Consider the following 17,558-nt stretch of genomic DNA (forward strand, 5'->3'; position numbering starts at 1 on the left):
AGCAGAGTCGCACCGGCAGCACTGTCTCATCAGCTTCAGCATTGCCAAGCCACAAGCAAAGAACCCCTTCACCTCCTCTGAAAGCCTAGGACCTCAAGGCCCCTGAGCTGTGATCTTCCTCATCAGCAACGATACATTGACCACACCCCCAAACGCCTTGGTTCTCGTTACTAAGTCATCCCGAGTCCATCAGCCTTGAGTTTTCAAACTGGACCCTAAGGTTCTGTTCAGCCTAGATCCTCTCTCAGGGTTATGACTTTATATAACACATTTACCGTCTTCTCCTTGGTCCTTTTTTTATGTGAATCCCCTCTTCCTCCCATCCTTCTAACCTTCAGGGGTTCAATGACACATTCACATGTCCACCTTCCTTCAGCTTCCCTCCGACCTTCCCAGGCTTCCCTTAAGCATGTCAACAGAAGAGACTCTCCCTTGCCCACTCCTCTCACCACCCCCTGCCCCCACCCCTCAGGTGCCCACCCCAATGCCACCTTCCTCCAGGTACCCACTTTACTCTGCACTGGTCGTTATCTCCCTTTCCGTGACGATCCTGGCGTCTACGTTTTGTTCCCTGGAGAAAAAAACAAGCTGCCCAATGAGATCATCATTAGTTAATCTGATAGAGGCAGCCCGGTTAATGAGGACTGAATGCGCAGCCCTCCCCAGGCAACACGTCTGCCCTTGAACCCACGTGCCTGCCAAGTTCCTCTGGGCGTGTCCGACTCTTTGTGATAGTATGGACTGGAGCCCGCCAGGCTCCTCTGTCCATGGGGATTCTCCAGACAAGGATACTGGAGTGGGTTGCCACGCCCTTCTCCAGGAGATCTTCCTGACCCAGGGATCAAACCCGGGTATCCTGCACTGCAGGCAGATTCTTTACCATCCGAGCTACCAGGGAAGCCCTAACAGGGACCCGTGGACACATATTGCTCTGAGCCTGTCAGAGTTCAACCAGGATTCTGTGTGTGTGTGTGTGTATGTGTGTGTCTGTGTGTGTGTCTGTGTTAGTCATATGTGATTCTTTGCAACCCCGTGAACTGTAGCCCTCCAGGCTCCTCTGTCCATGGGGATTCTCCAGGCAAGGATACTGGAGTGGGTTGCCATGCCCTCCTCCAGGGGATCTTCCTGATTCAGGGATCAAACCCGGGTCTCTTACATCTCCCGCAATGGCCACACGTGCCACCTGCGCTTGAACCAAAGCAGTTAAGTAAAGGACAACTGAGCCAGGGAGAAGGTGTGCTCCCTGACATCATGGCAGCCACCCTCCTCGCCTCTGGCCAGACCTCCCTGAGGGCTAAGTAGCTGGACCAGGGATTCTCTCTGCTCCGACCCACCACCACCCCCACCACCCCGAACAGCTCCCAAGTGACCGTGTGCAAGAAGGGGAAGGCAAAGCAACCTGTTGAAAATCAAATTATTGGTGGAGGGAAAAGCTAAGATGGAAAGAAGCTGAATCTTTGAGCGTGCAGGTCTCATTTTTACATTCATAAATGTGCAGGGAATAAACTACATGCTAACTGTACACCCACATGACCCCTGGGACAAGGTAAGTAGTCATTCCCTTTTGCAAGGGTGTGAAGGAGGCATTTGGAGGAGGAAATGGCAACACACTCCAGTATCCTTGCCTGGAGAATCCCATGGACAGAGGAGCCTAGCAGGCTACAGTCCATGGGGTCGCAAGAGTCGGACACAACTTAGCGACTTCACCACCATCACCACCAAATTAGGCATTATTTATTCAGTTTCTTAAGGCTAGGTGTATTCGTTAAAAAGAACTCACCTAGGGACTTCCCTGATGATCCAGTGGTGAAGACTCCAAGCTCCCAATGCAGGGGACCCAGGTTCCCTCCCTGGTCAGGTAACTAGATTCCACATGCTGCAACTAAGATCCAACTAACTAACAGCCAAATAAAAAAATAAATAAATAAAAACTAAAAACAAAAAAGGAAAACTTTTGGAAACAAACTTATGGTTACCAGGGGGTAAGGGGGGGGGCAGGATAAATGAGGAGATTGGGATTAACATACACACACTTATTAATACATATAAAACAGATAACTAATAAGGACCTACTCTATAGCACAGTATATACTCAATACTCTGTGATGGTCTATTTGGAAACGAATCTCAAAAAGAGTGGATGTATGTATACACACAACTGATTCACTTTGCTGCACACGTGAAACCAACACAATATTGTAAACCAACTGCGCACGCCAGTAGAAAGTCAAAACAAAAGGAAAACTTTTAATTTCTCCCCAGATTTCCTTTGTTGGAACGGTCTTACAGCAAGTAACTGAATAAACACGCCAACAGTCCAAACACAACAGAGGCTTATTTCTCACTCACGTCCTAGTACTACTGGGAGGGTAAAGGGGGTGCTGTGGACAGCCAGCTTCCTCCCCAGGCATACAGCGACCTGTGTGCATCAGGCTCTGCTCTGGAATCATGTGCATCCCAGGCAACCAGGAGAGGCGAAAACGGTACAGGTTGGAAACAGGCCTGCCTGCATCCCTTCTACTTGCATCTGATTGGGTAGAATTGTCACATGGCCTCATAGCCCCGAAGGGACGCTGGGAAGTGTAGTCCAATAGCCCCCAAGGGACACTGGGAAGTGTAGTCCAGCAGTGCATCCACAAGGAAGAGGAGATTCTGTCGAGTGCATAGCCCTCAAGGGACGCTGGGAAGTGTAGTCCAATAGCCCCCAAGGGACGCTGGGAAGTGTAGTCCAGTAGTGCATCCACAAGGAAGAAGAGACTGTCTCCAATGAGCAGATAGCATCTCTACCAAACCCGTAGGTCCAGCTCCATGCCCTCAAAGATCTACTACTACCAGAAAGCCAAGCAAGTGAAGAAATGCCGTTTGTTGTCATGGGCACAGTTAACCTTCATCTTTCCCACTATTTTCACTTCCCAAACCACTTTTTAAAAATCCCATTGTTATGGGAGGGAGGTTCAGGATGGGGAACACATGTATACCCATGGCCGATTCATGTGAACATATGGCAAAAACCACCACAATACTGTAAAGTAATTAGCCTCCAATTAAAATAAATTTAAAAGATAAATAAAAAGATAAAAATCCCATTGGTATTGAATATCACATTGGTCTGAAAGAGCTACCTTTCATGCATATTACAGAAAGAAAAAAATCAGCATTTTTCAGAATAAGTTTTGGTGGAGAAGAGGGAGTAATCACTTGCAGTGAGCTGTAAATAGCACAACTGATGTACCGGTGCTGGGCATTAGATGAGTTTCTGAATTAAATGCTTTTCTACAAATCCAGTACTAAACGGTCAAAATCAGTAACAAAATGTCTAGGAGACCTATTAAAATGCTCCCACAAAAAAAAATAAATAAAATGCCCCCACACAAAATCCAGGTTAAAGTCTTTCCATGGGAAATTACCAGTTCAATACATTAACACTAGTTTTCATAGCTTTCCAAATTCTTTTTTTAAAAAAAATGTTTTATTTTGTATTGGAGTATAGCTAATTATGGAGAAGGCACTGGCGACCCACTCCAGTACTCTTGCCTGGAAAATCCCATGGACAGAGGAGCCTGGTAGGCTGCAGTCCATGGGGTTGCTAAGAGTCGGACACGACTGAGCGACTTCACTTTCACTTTTCACTTTCATGCACTGGAGAAGGAAATGGCAGCCCACTCCAGTGTTCTTGCCTGGAGAATCCCAGGGACGGGGGAGCCTAGTGGGCTGCCATCTATGGGGTCGCACAGAGTTGGACACGACTGACGAGACTTAGCAACAGCAGCAGCATAAGCTAATTAACAAACAATGCTGTGATGGTTTCAGGTGAACAGCAAAAGGACTCAGCCATACATCCACATGTATCCATTTTCCCCCAAACTCCCCTCCCATCCAGGCTTCCACATAACCCTGAGCAGAGTTCCCTGTGCTGTCCAGCAGGTCCTTGCTGGTTCTCCATATTAAATACAGCAGTGTGTCCATGTCCATCCCAGACTCCCTGACTATCCCTTCCCCCATCCTTCCCCCTGGGAACCATAAGGTTATTACAGAGCATTGAGCAGAGTCCCCTGTGCTGTCCAGCAGGTCCTTGCTGGTTCTCCATGTTAAATACAGCAGTGTGTCCATGTCCATCCCAAACTCCCTAACTATCCCTTCCCCCATCCTTCCCCCTGGGAACCATAAGGTTATTAAAGAGTATTGAGCAGAGTTCCCTGTGCTGTCCAGCAGGTCCTTGTTGGTTATCCATGTTAAATATAGCAATGTGTCCATGTCCGTCCCACAGTTTTCCAAAGTCTTAATAAAGCAGAAAGAGGTAGAGAGAAGGGAAGAAGAGGGAGGAGAGATGGAATTTAAATCTACCACAACTAGGTTTTCTTACTGCCTCGTTTCATCCCCATGTTAATATACTTCAGTGGGAGTGATTCTAGTTTGACGGCCAGAACAATTAAGGATCAGCAAAGATTCAGGATGGACAGAAAGATCTAGCTACGCCTGTGAGACGTTCCCTCCCAACTGGAACCACCGTGGCCAGGCCAGGCCAGCAATGACCACTCTGACCTCACCAGGCAGGGCAAGGTTCCTCTAAACTGGCAAACCTCCCACTGACATTCGAACCTGCCCTACACCAGAAAGCTGTTCTCACTGGAGGAAAATATTATCTGACAGGGACGTGCCTGGCCCCAAAGAAACAATCAAAGCAGTGGCCTTAAAGGAGAGCCCCGGGAAGCAGCCTGGCTAGATCACTCACCCGCGTGGGTGACTCGCCCTGAACCAGGTGGTCACCCACTCTTACACGCCCGCAGACAGCAAGGTCTGTCCACTCGACGTTCAGACTGAGCCTCCAACAGGGCAGACAGAAGCCCCCCCCACACACACACACACACAGCAGCGAGCTCAGAAATGGAATCTACGCAGAAGACATTTTTAAAAGCCAGTTTAATGTACTCACAGATATGAAAGAAGAACCATGAAACAGGATCAGTATGGTATCAAAAAGGAACATTCAAGAGCAATAACACAGGGCTTCCCCTGGTGGCTCAGTGGTAAAGACTCCGCCTGCCAAGGCAGGAGACACGGTTCAATCCCTGGGCTGGTCAGAACCCACAGGCTGCGGAGCAACTAAGCCCAAGCACCACGACTACTAAGCACGTGCTCTGGAGCCTGGGGGCTGTAACGACTAAGCCCACACATCCTGGAGCCCTGTGCTCCACCACAATGCGAGGCCCGTGCACCGTAACTAGAGAGTAACCCCTGCTCGTCGCAGCTAAAGAAAAGCCTGCAGAGCAATGAAGACCGGAAGAACCAAAAACAAACTATTTTTTTTAGCTGCTTAGTCGTGTCCGACTCTTTGCAGACCCATGCACTGTAGCCTGCCAGGCTCCTCTGTCCATGGGATTCTCCAGGCCAGAATACTGGAGTGGGTCGCCATTTCCTTCTCCAGGGGATCTTCCTGACCCAGGGATCGAACCTGGGTCTCCTGTATTGCAGGCAGATTCTTTACCATTTGAGAGCTATAGGGAAGTCACTTAAAAAACACAGTAAGACCAAAAAAAAACAACACTTTAACAAAACACTTTGGAACTTGAAAAAAAAAACTGAAAGCACACATTTAAAACTTAATCGAGGGGCTTCCCTGGTGGCTCAGTGGTAAAGAATCTGCCTTGCAATGCGGGAGTCACGGGTTCAACCCTTGATCTGGGAAGATGCCACACGCGGCTGAGCAGCTAAGCCCGTGATCCACAACTACTGAGCCTGTGCTCAGCAACAGAAGAAACCACCGCGATGCGAAGCCCATGCATTGCAACTAGAGAAAAGCCTGTGCTCCGTCGAAGACCCAGCACAGCCAAAAATAAATGAATTTTTTTAAAAAAGAAAGAAAAAAGTACTTAAAAAAAACTCAGTGGTTTGGAAGACAGGGTTACGTGCCATCTCCCTAGACGAACCAAAATCCAGAGAAGAGAAAAATAAGACCAAAAAAAAAGAAAATCAGAGCCAGCCCAAAGGATGAAGAGAGAGAAAGGCTTGTTGTCTTCCCAATAATACTGCACACCAGCAGACATGAGAACACCAGCTGCAAAGTGCAGAGGGAAAACTGTCTCCAACTCAGGCCTCTACACTCAACAATCCAGTTACTGTCACGGTACGTTAATGACATTTTCAAACAGAGAAGGTCTCAAAAGACGCTCCCCCAACCCCTGTGTGTCTGAATACAGAAAACGATTTTTTGCCATTCAGGAAGATGCGGAGGATAAATTAATGATAAAGCACTCAGAAAACTAGGCAAAGAAACAAAACCTATCGTTAACCTCGGTGATAATGAAAACTTTGTGTGGGGGGGAAGAAATATTCAGAGTTTCCACCACGAGGTTCAGCAGTGTTGGCACTGGCATTCAAAAAACCATACCCACTGAAAACTGCTAACCCAGTGGTTGTCAAAGTGGGAGATTTCCCCCCCCACTCCCGGGCAGGGGACACCAGGCGAGTCTTTTTTGATCATCTCGACTAGAGGAGATGGAGATGTCTGTGCAGGCATCTCGTGGATGACGTCAGAGGTGTTGTTCACCATCCCACACTGCACAGGACCGTGCCCACCACAAAGAATTATCTGGCCCCAAAGGTCAACAGTGCTAAGGCTGAAAAAATCCCTCCTCTGACCAAAATTATGATCGTAGTTACATTGGGAGGTCAGGGGTCCCAAGATATGTGTCTGGGTAGTTGGTGGGAAGGAGGTGCGCGGAAAAGAGAACACATCCCAAGTGGGAAGTCCACAGTCACCCAGAAACGGAACAAACAAAAGCAGCAACAAGACAGAATGTAAGCAAAAGCGCAAGGAAATCAGCTGAAAAGTTTCAACAGCTTCTCTAGAGGAAGAAGAAACTGCAAGTGGGGAGCTGCTGGGTTTAATAACAAAGCCCCAAAGAACTATTTGATTATTTAAACTGTGCAAGAGCCACTTTGATAAAAAAATAAAAACAAAACTCAAAAAGATACACTAACAACTGCATCCCTTTCCTCCGTTTAAGAAGTAAAAATGTTGTCTTTAGCGCTCTCACTGTTATCTACCCTGTCTGGGTTCTCTTTGACCTTCACAATTCACCTTTAATCTGAAAACCTTGGTCACCTTACAAGCTACCCCAACTCTCTCCAATTCATCCAACCAAGGCAGTAGATACTGCCTCCACCTTTATAGCCAGGAGATTAAAAAAAAAAATTTTTTTTTAAAAATGTGACTGTGCAATTCAGAACATCCTGGTTTTTCAGAACAGTCTGAATTGTTCAAACCTGAAATAAAGTTGTTTTGTTCAGTCCCTCAGTCATGTCCAACTCTTTGGGACCCCTTGGACTGCAGCCCACCAGGCTTCCCTGTCCTTCACCAGCTCCCAGAGCTTGCTCAAACTCATGTCCATCGAGTCGGTGATGCCATCCAACCATCGCATCCTCTGTCGTCCCCTTCTCCTCCCGCCTTCAACCTTTCCCAGCATCAGGCTTTTCCAGTGAGTCGGCTCTTCGCATGAGGTGGCCAAAGGATTGGAGCTTCAGCTTCAACATCAGTCCTTCCAATGAACATTCAGGGTTGACTTCCCTTAGGATGAACTGGTTGGATCTCCTTGCTGTCCCAGGGACTCTCAAGAGTCTTCGCCAATATCACAGTTTTAAAGCATCAATTCTTCAGCGATCAAGCCTTCTTTATGGTCCAACTCTTATATCCATACATGACTACTGGAAAAACCATAGCTTTGACTATAAGGACCTTTGTTGGCAAAGTGCTATCTCTGCCTTTTTTTTTTTAATGAGATTTTATTTATTTATTTGGCAGTGCCAGGTCTTAGTCATGGCATGTAGCATCCAGTTCCCCGACCAGGGATCAAACCCAGGGCCCCTGCATTTGGAACTGCAGAGTCTTAGCCACTAGACCACCAGTGGCTAAGCAGAAGTCCCTCTGCTTTTTAATACACTGTCTAGGTTTGTCATAGCTTTCCATCCAAGGAGTTAGCATCTTTTAACTTCATGGCTGCAGTCACTGTCCGCAGTCATTTGGGAGCCCAAGAAAATAAAATCTGCCACCATTTCCACTTTTTCCCCCATCTCTTTGCCATGAACTGATGAGACTGGATGCCGTGATCTTAGTTTTTTTGAATGTTGAGTGTTAAGCCAGCTTTCTCACTCTCCTCCTTCACCCACATCAAATGAGTCCAATTATTTTTTTCAGTGATAACCTTCTGTGCTTGTACGAAGACAAGCTCCCCCAAAGAGGGGCCTTAACATCCCTACTGGTCAACACAAGAGGCTCCACGTATCACAGAGCCATGCAAATATCCGATCCAACCAGGTAACAGGAAAACAACTGTTCCACAAGTTACACCCTCCCTCTCTGGGACATTGGCAAGTTTTTTTTTAAAAAAGACCAAAAAAGAACCATGCAACCCTGAGCGCTTTCAAAGTCCTGTGTGTGGTGGAACTTTCAGCCTGGGAGAGCTCAGCTTGCAGAATTTCTCCTCAAAGGATGGCCTGACTGCGGTGTGTGAAAAGTAAAAGAGGTAATGAGACTCAATAAAAAGTGTGTTCAGCCTTTAAACCCTGAAATAATCTCATTGGCCGTTTACACCGCGCCCAGTGTACAAGGAGCAAAGACTCCCCAGGGCCCCAAAGACATCCACAGACCCGGGTTTATTTGCACGCTGATACAAAACAACTTTGGCAAGAGGACCGCTCCAAGACGCTTTCCGAATAGAAAAATCAGCCGTCTCCAAGCTGGGAGCCCGGTTTCTTTGGCCTCGAAATGGAAAGGTGAGTACAGAAATCCCAGTTCATTAGGACAAAGTGAGAGCTACTATTTATGAGCCTTTCCATTCTCGTCTTTTCTACATTTAGCTCTCAGGCAAAGTCGTTTTCTTTTTTCGAAGGATGAACGTTAGGACATGTTCCGAACTATTTTCGTAACTGGACCAGGAAGGGCAAAATCCTGCCCGGTAGGGAAGCATGATGCAAACCCCAAGTTTACAGCTTTTCCTGCTTAGAGGCCTCGAGGTTTATGGGTGAGTCATGATGAGTTGGGGCTTCCCAGGTGGCACTGGTGTTAAAGGACCCGACCGCCAATACAGGAGACTTAAGAGATGCAGGTTCGATCCTTGGGTCGGGAAGATCCCCTGGCAACGCAAGTGGGCAACCCACCCCAGTATTCTTGCCTTAAGAATCCCACGGACAGAGGAGCCTGGCGGGCTACAGTCCACGGGGCCATAAAGAGTCGGACACGACCGAGTGACTAACATGTAACAAGCTGAGTTAATTTCTAGGAGAGGAAGAACACTCCCCCCCCCCCGCCCCGCCTCCACCCTGTGCACCTCAAAGCTCCAGCACCAGAGCTGGGGATGGGACTGGAGGGTTTGTTTGTTTTTTTCCAACTTCCCATCCCTGCATGGAAAACATGTCCCGAGGACCTGGGGTGAGAACTCACAGGACCCAGAGAGGCAGAGACTGGCACAGCGACAGAAAGATACACCTGAAGGCCAGTTGGCAGGCAGGTCTATCAAATGCAAAGATATTTCAGCACGGGGGAAAAAAAAATCACCCCCCTTTTTAAAAAAACAACCGCACTGCGAATTTTTAAATACCAACATGTCTTTGGAACTCCACTCCTCCTCCTAACAAAACTGCAAACTGCAGCTGGCCTCAAAGTAGCCGGAACCTCACCGTGCCCAGGAGTTGCTCTGGCCACCACAGTACCCGAGCTAGCTAAGGTGGGGGCGTCCAGCCCTCATCCACCCACCTTTTCTGTCTATTGAGCCCAGGGAAAGCGGCTGTGGTCCTTTGCATCGATGCTGATTCGGGATTGTGTTTCAACACAGACATGAAGCAAAACGCAGAGAGGCTGAGATAAATCAGCTCCCAATCCATAGCCCGGGGCTTCCCAGGTGGGCCCAGCAGTAAAGAATTTCTCGCTTGCCAGTGCAGAAGTTGCAGGTTCATCCCAAACCTCAGGAAGATCCCCTAGAGGAGGAAATGGCAACCTACTCCAGGATTCTTGCCTGCAGAATCCCAAGGACAGAGGAGCCTGGCGGGCTACAGCCCATGGGGTCGCAAACAGTCAGACAGGACTTGTGACTAAACCAAAATTCACAGCTCACGGACATGAATGAATCGGGCACGGGTGCACATGTGTCCCCCATCCTGAACCCCCCCCCTTCCACCTCCCTCCCCATCCCATCCCTCTGGGTTGTCCCAGAGCACCGGCTTTTCGTGCCCTGTTTCACGCATCACACTTGGACTGGTCATCTATTTCACATATGCTAATACACATGTTTCAAAAACCACAATACGGTAATTAGCCTCCAATTGAAATTAATTAATTTTTTAAAATGAAAACAAAAATTCACAGCTCATGTCTACAGATTCCCTGTTTTCAAAACCTTCAACGGTCATTCACAAAGAGCTTGCGCTCTTGGGGGTGCAAATATGGGGCCATCAGTGACAACAGCTTGTCCTGACCAGGGGTTGCTGAGTCACGGATCAGCATGACTCAGCACAATCCGTAAAAAACGCAGCCCCTTTCAGACCACAAGGCGCCCCACCAATGGCTCTGAACCTTCACTATCAGGAGGAGCTCTGATGGCTGAGTTGGGACATCTCTCACCTGGGTGTGTGGGCCAGTCACACCCACCACCGCACCTCCAGTGTGTGTCCTGATTTCTCCCCACGTCTGCCTTCGGCTTGCAAACCAGGAAGGACATAAGGACATAGCCTTGCGTCCAGCGAGGGGTTTAAGGGTCTGGAGACTCGGGAGAGGGGTCACACTGGCCAGCTCCCTGCCCCCGCACCTCCCCAGGAGGGTCCTGGTCCCCAAGAGGCAACCTGAAACTCATCAAGGTCCCAAAGGAGCGCCCCTGGGACCAGGGAAGGCCCGGATGACTGTCTTTCTTCTGGGGGCTCTCATGGAAAGGCTCGGGTGTTCTTGGCAGGGGGAAAGGGGAAGGAGGGGAATCTAAGACGTGACGAAAAGGAGAAGCAAAGCTTCATTCCTTCCCGGGGTTAACAAACATTCCTGAGGCCGCAGGGGGCCCGCTGACACCCAGCTGGCGCGCTTCGGGCTTCCCAGTGAATCCCCCGGGTGGCCCTTCTGGAATTCGAGCCCCTCCGCAGACATTTCAGAAGTCAGGCCCTCCCCCAACCACCACCCCCCCGCCCCGCCCAAGTCTTCCACTTGCTGAGCAGATGGAGACAGGAACTCCCACCAACTGCAGCGCTCAACCTACTGCCAACGCTCCTGAGAAGGCCCGCATCAAAGCAGAGCCTCGGAGATGCAGACACGTCAAGGTCTCTGGAGTCCCTGAGGGCAGGGATGTTATTTCTGCTGCACAAAAAAAAAAAAAAATACTGCCTTTGGTGTATTTTTCCGGCCCTGGTAAACCTCAAGCTTACAAGTCAGTGTCAAGGCGCTGAACAGTTACAAATCTTGCTGGCTGCTTTTCTGGGGGACTGAGTTCACGTGGCTCAGCTGGTAAAGAATCCGCCTGCAGTGTGGGAGACCTGGGTTCGATCCCTGGGTTGGGAAGATTCCCCTGGAGAAGGGACTGGCTAACCCACCCCAGTATTCTGGCCTGGAGAATCCCATGGACTGTTTAGTCCAGGGGGTCACAAAGAGTCAGACACGACCAAGCAACATTCACTTCACTCACCATGCGCGTACCTGAGATTCCGTCAATGCCACTCTGGGGGAATCAGGGTCCCTTTAACCTAGACTCCGACCCAGAGAAAAAGCAGTTCCTCCACCAGCAGCCCCCGCCGAGCTCCCATAAAACCCAGCTCTCAGGAGTTCCTGCTCCCATTTCCTTTTTTCCAGCTACAAAAAATGCAGATGAAGCAAGTATTTGTTTGAGTTTTACTGTGTAAATAAAGCCTATTATCAGGGCCAGCCCCGAGGAAGAAAACAGCCTTCTCCACCCAGGTTGGCCAGGCTAGGGGCCTCCCGAGCACCTTCAAAAAGAATAAAGCACGGCTTTCCAAGCTAAAATCCTTTCAAAGCAAAAGTGGCGTACAGTTCATCTAGCGAGGGTGACTTTGTGCTGGAGGCACGTGGCAGACACTTTCGGCTGTCACAAAGGGGAGAGGGGGTTAAATGACCAGTGCGTAGAAGTCAGGATTGCTGCTAGACAGCCTACAATACACAGGGAAGGACCCCCGCCCCCCACCCCACTCAGCAAAAGAGGACCCAGCCCAGAACATCAGAAGTGCCAAGGCTGAAAAGCCCTCATGGAGGTGGTGGTGGTGGTGTTAATTTCATCTCTCAGTCGTGTCCGGCTCTCTGCGACCCCGTGGACTGCAGCCCCGCCAGGCTCCTGTCCATGGAATTCTCCAGGCAAGAATCCTGGAGTGGGTTGCCATTTCCTTCTCCAGGGAGATCTTCCCCACCCAGGGATCGAACCCATGTCTCCTCCAACTGGAGAGGAAGCAGAGATATGCAAGGTCAAGATCTGACCGTCAGGGCCCTTCTCGAGTTATGACCTCAGGGCTCACCATTTAACCTCCTTGGTCTTAACTGTTCCATCTATAAAATGGGCTAATAAAACTCCATCAGGAAATCAGGGACTGAGCTGGCCTTGTCCTTGGTATCGCCTCCAGCTCGAGGTTGTAACACTCCCAGGAGGCTTTCAACCAAGACACTCGTCATCACGCAAAGAGTGTGCCCTCTCACATGGGATCAGGCTTCTTCCAAGTCAGATTCTGTTAGAAATGAGCTGTATAATACCCCAGCACTCTAATATATAACCATGAAATTACAGCGTTTCTTAAATGCAAAAAAAAAAAAAAAACTATTAGAAGACCCATTATTTAATGTACCCTAGAGATGTTTCTGGAGAAGGAAATGGCAACCCACTCCAGTGTTCTTGCCTGGAGAATCCCAGGACGGCGGAGCCTGGTGGGCTGCCGTCTATGGGGTCGCAGAGTCAGACACGACTGAAGCGACTTAGCAGCAGCAGAGATGTTTCAGTAGCTACTGCGAAAGAAAAGATTCAAAGCTTGGATTAATCCAAATTCTGGTGGTGGAACATGTTTCCCCAGTCTCCATCACAAAAATCTACTTTCATTTTTTAAGAGATTGTAACAGGCACCCTTTTTTCATCCTTTCCTATAAAGTGACAGTTAATTACTTTAGTTGTTAACAACCAGCTGTTGGATCATGAGCAAGCATCACTGATGACTTAATCCAGGAGAAAACGCAAGTGGGTGAAACACTGCCAATACCACGCAATACAACGTGTGGTTAAGAAATACACATGTGCGTGTGGCAGCATGCATGTGTGCATGTGTATACACAAGTGTGCGTGGAAGTTTAGCACGGGCATCCCAAACTGTCCTGAAGCCTCTCCATCCTAAGCAAAGAAACCACATATCTCCAGTCACAGTAGAACACCTATAAAAAGCAAGCAGCAGTTTAAGGGAGGGACACAGGAGCATCTCAGGTTAAAATCACAAGCAGCTTTATTTCTGCAAAACCCTGAAGCACAATGTGGAAAGGCAGAGTGTGTACACTGCCACCAGTCTATCCAGACACACACACACACGCAGAGTGTGTACACTGCTACCAGTCTATACAGACACACACACACATCCCCCAAGACACACACACACACGCAGAGTGTGTACACTGCTACCAGTCTAGCCACAAAGACACACACACAGACACACACAAACACACACACACACAGAGTGTGTACACTGCCACCAGTCTAGCCAGACACAGATACACACACAGAGTGTGTGTACACTTCTACCAGTCTATACAGACACACAGACACACACGCAGAGTGTGTACACTGCTACCAATCTAGCCAAAGACACACACAGAGACTCACACAGACACACACACACGGAGTGTGTGTACACTGCTACCAGTCCAGCCACACACACACACACATCCAAGACACACACACATGCAGAGTGTGTACACTGCTACCAGTCCAGCCACACAGACAGACACACACACGGAGTGTGTACACCGCTACCAGTCTAGCCACACACACACACACACCCCAGACACACACACACAAGACACAGAGACACACACACACCCAAAACACCCACACACCCCCAAGACACAGACACACACCCAAACCGTAGCAACTACCAGGAGAGCCCATCAGGGGCTCAATCAGGAGCCAACAGCCCCCAGTGGGCTGCAGAGACCCTGGTGAGTGTCAGGCTTTACGGCCCCCCTCCTTCGGTTTGTAGAAGGGGGTCCTCTTGCACAGGAAGATGTAACACCACTAAGAACTCGGGGAGGGGGGGTTACCACTTGGGGTACAGAGAAAAGAGGAGGTACTCCAAAGTCCTTTTCCCCAGCTTCCGGTAAAACAACTGAATTTTTAGGCCAGTTTTCTTACCCAGTGGAAGCCCCCAAAGCAAGACGTTACCTTAAACAATATCATACCACTTATTCCATCTGCTGCAATGACAGGTCCGAGCAAGACAGGTTCAATTGGGTCTGCGTGTGTTCTTTTTTAAAAGAAACACCTAAAGTTCTAAAGGTTTGCGGAATTCACCTGGTATCTTTACTATCCAAAATGCCTGGTAAAACTCCTTATTATTTAAAAGGCTCAAGCTATTATGCTGTAAGGCATATGCAGGAGCACCAGACCTACACAAGCTTTGTCCACTATGCTGCCTCCCACTTTTCAAAGAATTCAATGCATTAATCAGTTGCACCTGGGTGAAATTTACGACAACAAAGACAGCCTCAATCCCCAGTTCAACATAAATTCAGTGCACCTTTCCCCTCAGAGTCTCTAGTTTATAACCATAAAAAATGAGAGAAAGTAAAAGATTAGTTCAGTCTCTCATTTGTCATCTAGGTAACAAAACCACACCACCTCCTAAATTCAATCTGGTGGAGCAGATTAGAAGTCACTTCAGTGCTTCCAGCCACGGTGAAGCAGGAAAGCAGGGGAAAAAAAATAGTAAGTCACCTTCAAACCCTTCGGAGAGCCAAGAATTTTTTTGCATTTTAAAGAGAACTTTGTCCCCAGGAATGGCGTGGCCCAGACCACTGACCAACAGACAGTTTTAACCAGGGGAAAACAAAACGACTGGTTTGTGTGTGTTTTTACAGGTTTATACAGGCTCAGCTGCTAAGTCTCAAGATGGGTTTTCTATTTCAAGGCAAGAAAACTCAAAGTTCTAAAGTAAACCCTATACACACACATTCAGTACAGTCGCTCAGTGGTGTCCGACTCTTTGCGACCCCATGGGCACACACACTGGCAACTGATTATGGTGGTTCAAATCCCACTTTTATAAAGGACTCTGAAAACTTCCATTTTTTGGGTTTTTTTTTTTGCAAGTATCCAAGGCGCCGCAGATCTAGGGCTGGAAGCCAAACGTCAGTAAATATTGATGGGCTTTTGGGAATGGAGAAGCTGGCCCGCCGGCAGCTGCTCGCCTACACGTCCCAGAGATAAGGGGTGCGGGTCCAAGGGGGGGTGCAGAAGCAAGCAGACAGGCTAACACAGGAGAGGCCGGCTCTGTCCACCCGGCGCACGTGGGAACGTCCCCCCCCCGACCTCTGGGCTGGCCCACAGGTACAGGCCGCCAGTGGCGAGGCCGGGAGCGACAGGGTACCCGGCCGGGGCCCTTCCAAGAGGGGGAGGGGAGAGATCCGAAACAGGAGCCACTGAAACTCTCGGCGGCGCCGGAAGCCAAAAAGGGCTGGGGAACCCAGCAGGGCGGCCCAGGTGGCGCCTGGAGCACGCACCTACGGCGGGTCCCAGGGCCCCACGTTCTCGCAGGGGACCCAGGCAAACGCGCGTCCCGGGCCCGGGGCGCCACACGGAACCCACCCCCCCCCAGCGCTCCTGACCTCCACGAGCCCCCCGCCCCCCGAGGCCACCTCCCGGCTGTCACCGTGCAAGTCCCGCGCCCCCTCTCACCTTGGTGATGACCAGCGGCTCGCCGTGCTCGCGGCCGCCCTTCAGGGTGAAGCCCCAAGGGGCGCCGCCGCTCAGCTGTACCTCCACCAGGCGCCCGCCATCGGCCGCCCGCGCCTCGGCCTCCGCCAGGCGCTCCGGCCGCGCGCGGGGCTCGGCGCCCTCCATGGCGCGGGGCGCACAGGCGGCGCGGCCGCTCAGGCCGCCGGGGCCGCCTCACTCGCGCCCATACGCTCCGAGGAAGCCCAGCCGGCCGAGGGCGAGGGAGGCTCTCGGCGCCCCCGCCGCCGGCCGCTGGCAAACTTGCGCTGCAACTTGCAAGGAAAGTGCCGGCCCGGGGCGGGAGGGAGCGCGGAGGACGCGCGGCGCTGCGCACAGGAGAGGGCGGGCCCCGGAGGGGCCGGGCCCGCGGGAGGGGGCGGGGAGCCGCGGGCAGGGGGCGGGCTGGAGGGGAGGGGACCGGGAAAAGCGGGGAGGGGGCGGGGAGAGGGGGGAGGGGTGGGGAGAAGGGGGTGAGCCAGGATAGGGGGGAGGGGCGGGGAGCTGCAGGGAGGGGGCGGGGAGAGGGGGAGCCGGGAGACGGGGCGGGGAGCTGCGGGAGGGGGAGGGGGCGGGGAGCTGCGGGAGGGGGAGGGGGCGGGGAGCCGCGGGGAGGGGGAGGGGCGGGGAGCCGCGGGGAGGGGGAGGGGCGGGGAGCCGCGGGGAGGGTGCGGGCTGGAGGGGAGGGGACCGGGAAAAGCGGGGAGGGGGCGGGGAGAGGGGGAAGCCGGGAGAGGGGGGAGCCCGGAGAGGGGGGAGGGGGCGGGGAGCTGCAGGGAGGGGGCGGGGAGAGGGGGGAGCCGGGAGACGGGGCGGGGAGCTGCGGGAGGGGGAGGGGGCGGGGAGCTGCGGGAGGGGGAGGGCCGGCGGGATGGGGCGGGGAGCCGCAGGGAGGGGGCGGGAAGAGGGGGGAAGGGGGCGGGGAGAGGAGGGAGCCGGGAGACGGGGCGGGGAGCTGCGGGAGGGGGCGGGCCGGCGGGGAGGGGGAGGGCCGGCGGGAGGGGGCGGGGAGCCGCGGGGAGGGGGCGGGCTGGCGGGGAGGGGACCGGGAAAAGCGGGGAGGGGCGGGGGGGGGGAGCCGGGAGAGGCGGCGGGAAGCTGCAGGGAGGGGGCGGGCCGGCGGGGAGGGGAGGGGAGGGGCGGGGAAAAGCAGGGAGGGGGCGGGCCCGAGGGGAGCCGCGGGGCCCAGCGCGCGCTCTGGGGCAGGGGGCAGGGGGCAGGGGGCAGGGGGCAGGGGGCGGGGCGCGCGGGACGGGGTTCGGCTCGCGCCGCGCGCGAAAGAATGGGTGGCTTGCGCTGGGTGCGCAGAAAATAGGGGCTCGCGCCGCGCTACTCTCGGGACCCCGCGCGCGCAAGAAGGGGGAGCGTCGCGTTGCGCGCGCCGGGCGGAGAGCTGGCCCCGCGGGCGCAAAAACTGGGGTTCTCGCGCCGCGCGCGCAGGAAAGGGAGGGCATGCGCCGCGCGCGCCGGGTGGGGGCTGGCCCCGCGCACTCAGGAACGGGGGGACTTGCGCCGCCCCAGGCGCCTAGAAAGTGAGGGCTCACGCCGCGGGTACCGGGGGTGGCCCCACACGCGCAAGAAGGGGGTGCTCGCGTCGTCCAGCGCGCGCAGGAAAGC

At 52.2% G+C, this 17,558-nt stretch overlaps 1 protein-coding gene across 1 annotated transcript in view; it reads right to left on the bottom strand.

Annotated features, from left to right (window-relative positions):
- Nucleotides 1–16,243, bottom strand: part of LOC145536631 (protein Shroom2-like) — a 144,585-nt gene extending 128,342 nt beyond the window's left edge. Inside the window, exon 1 of the mRNA XM_081566152.1 lies at nt 15,906–16,243. Coding sequence (XP_081422278.1) covers nt 15,906–16,070 — 165 coding nt within the window. The 5' untranslated portion in view covers nt 16,071–16,243. The remainder of the gene's footprint in view (nt 1–15,905) is intronic.
- Nucleotides 16,244–17,558: the final 1,315 nt, after the last annotated feature.

Source organism: Giraffa tippelskirchi, chromosome X (assembly GCF_054371585.1).
Source record: "Giraffa tippelskirchi isolate mGirTip1 chromosome X, T2T-mGirTip1v1.2.pri, whole genome shotgun sequence".
NCBI classification, from domain to species: Eukaryota; Metazoa; Chordata; class Mammalia; order Artiodactyla; family Giraffidae; genus Giraffa; species Giraffa tippelskirchi.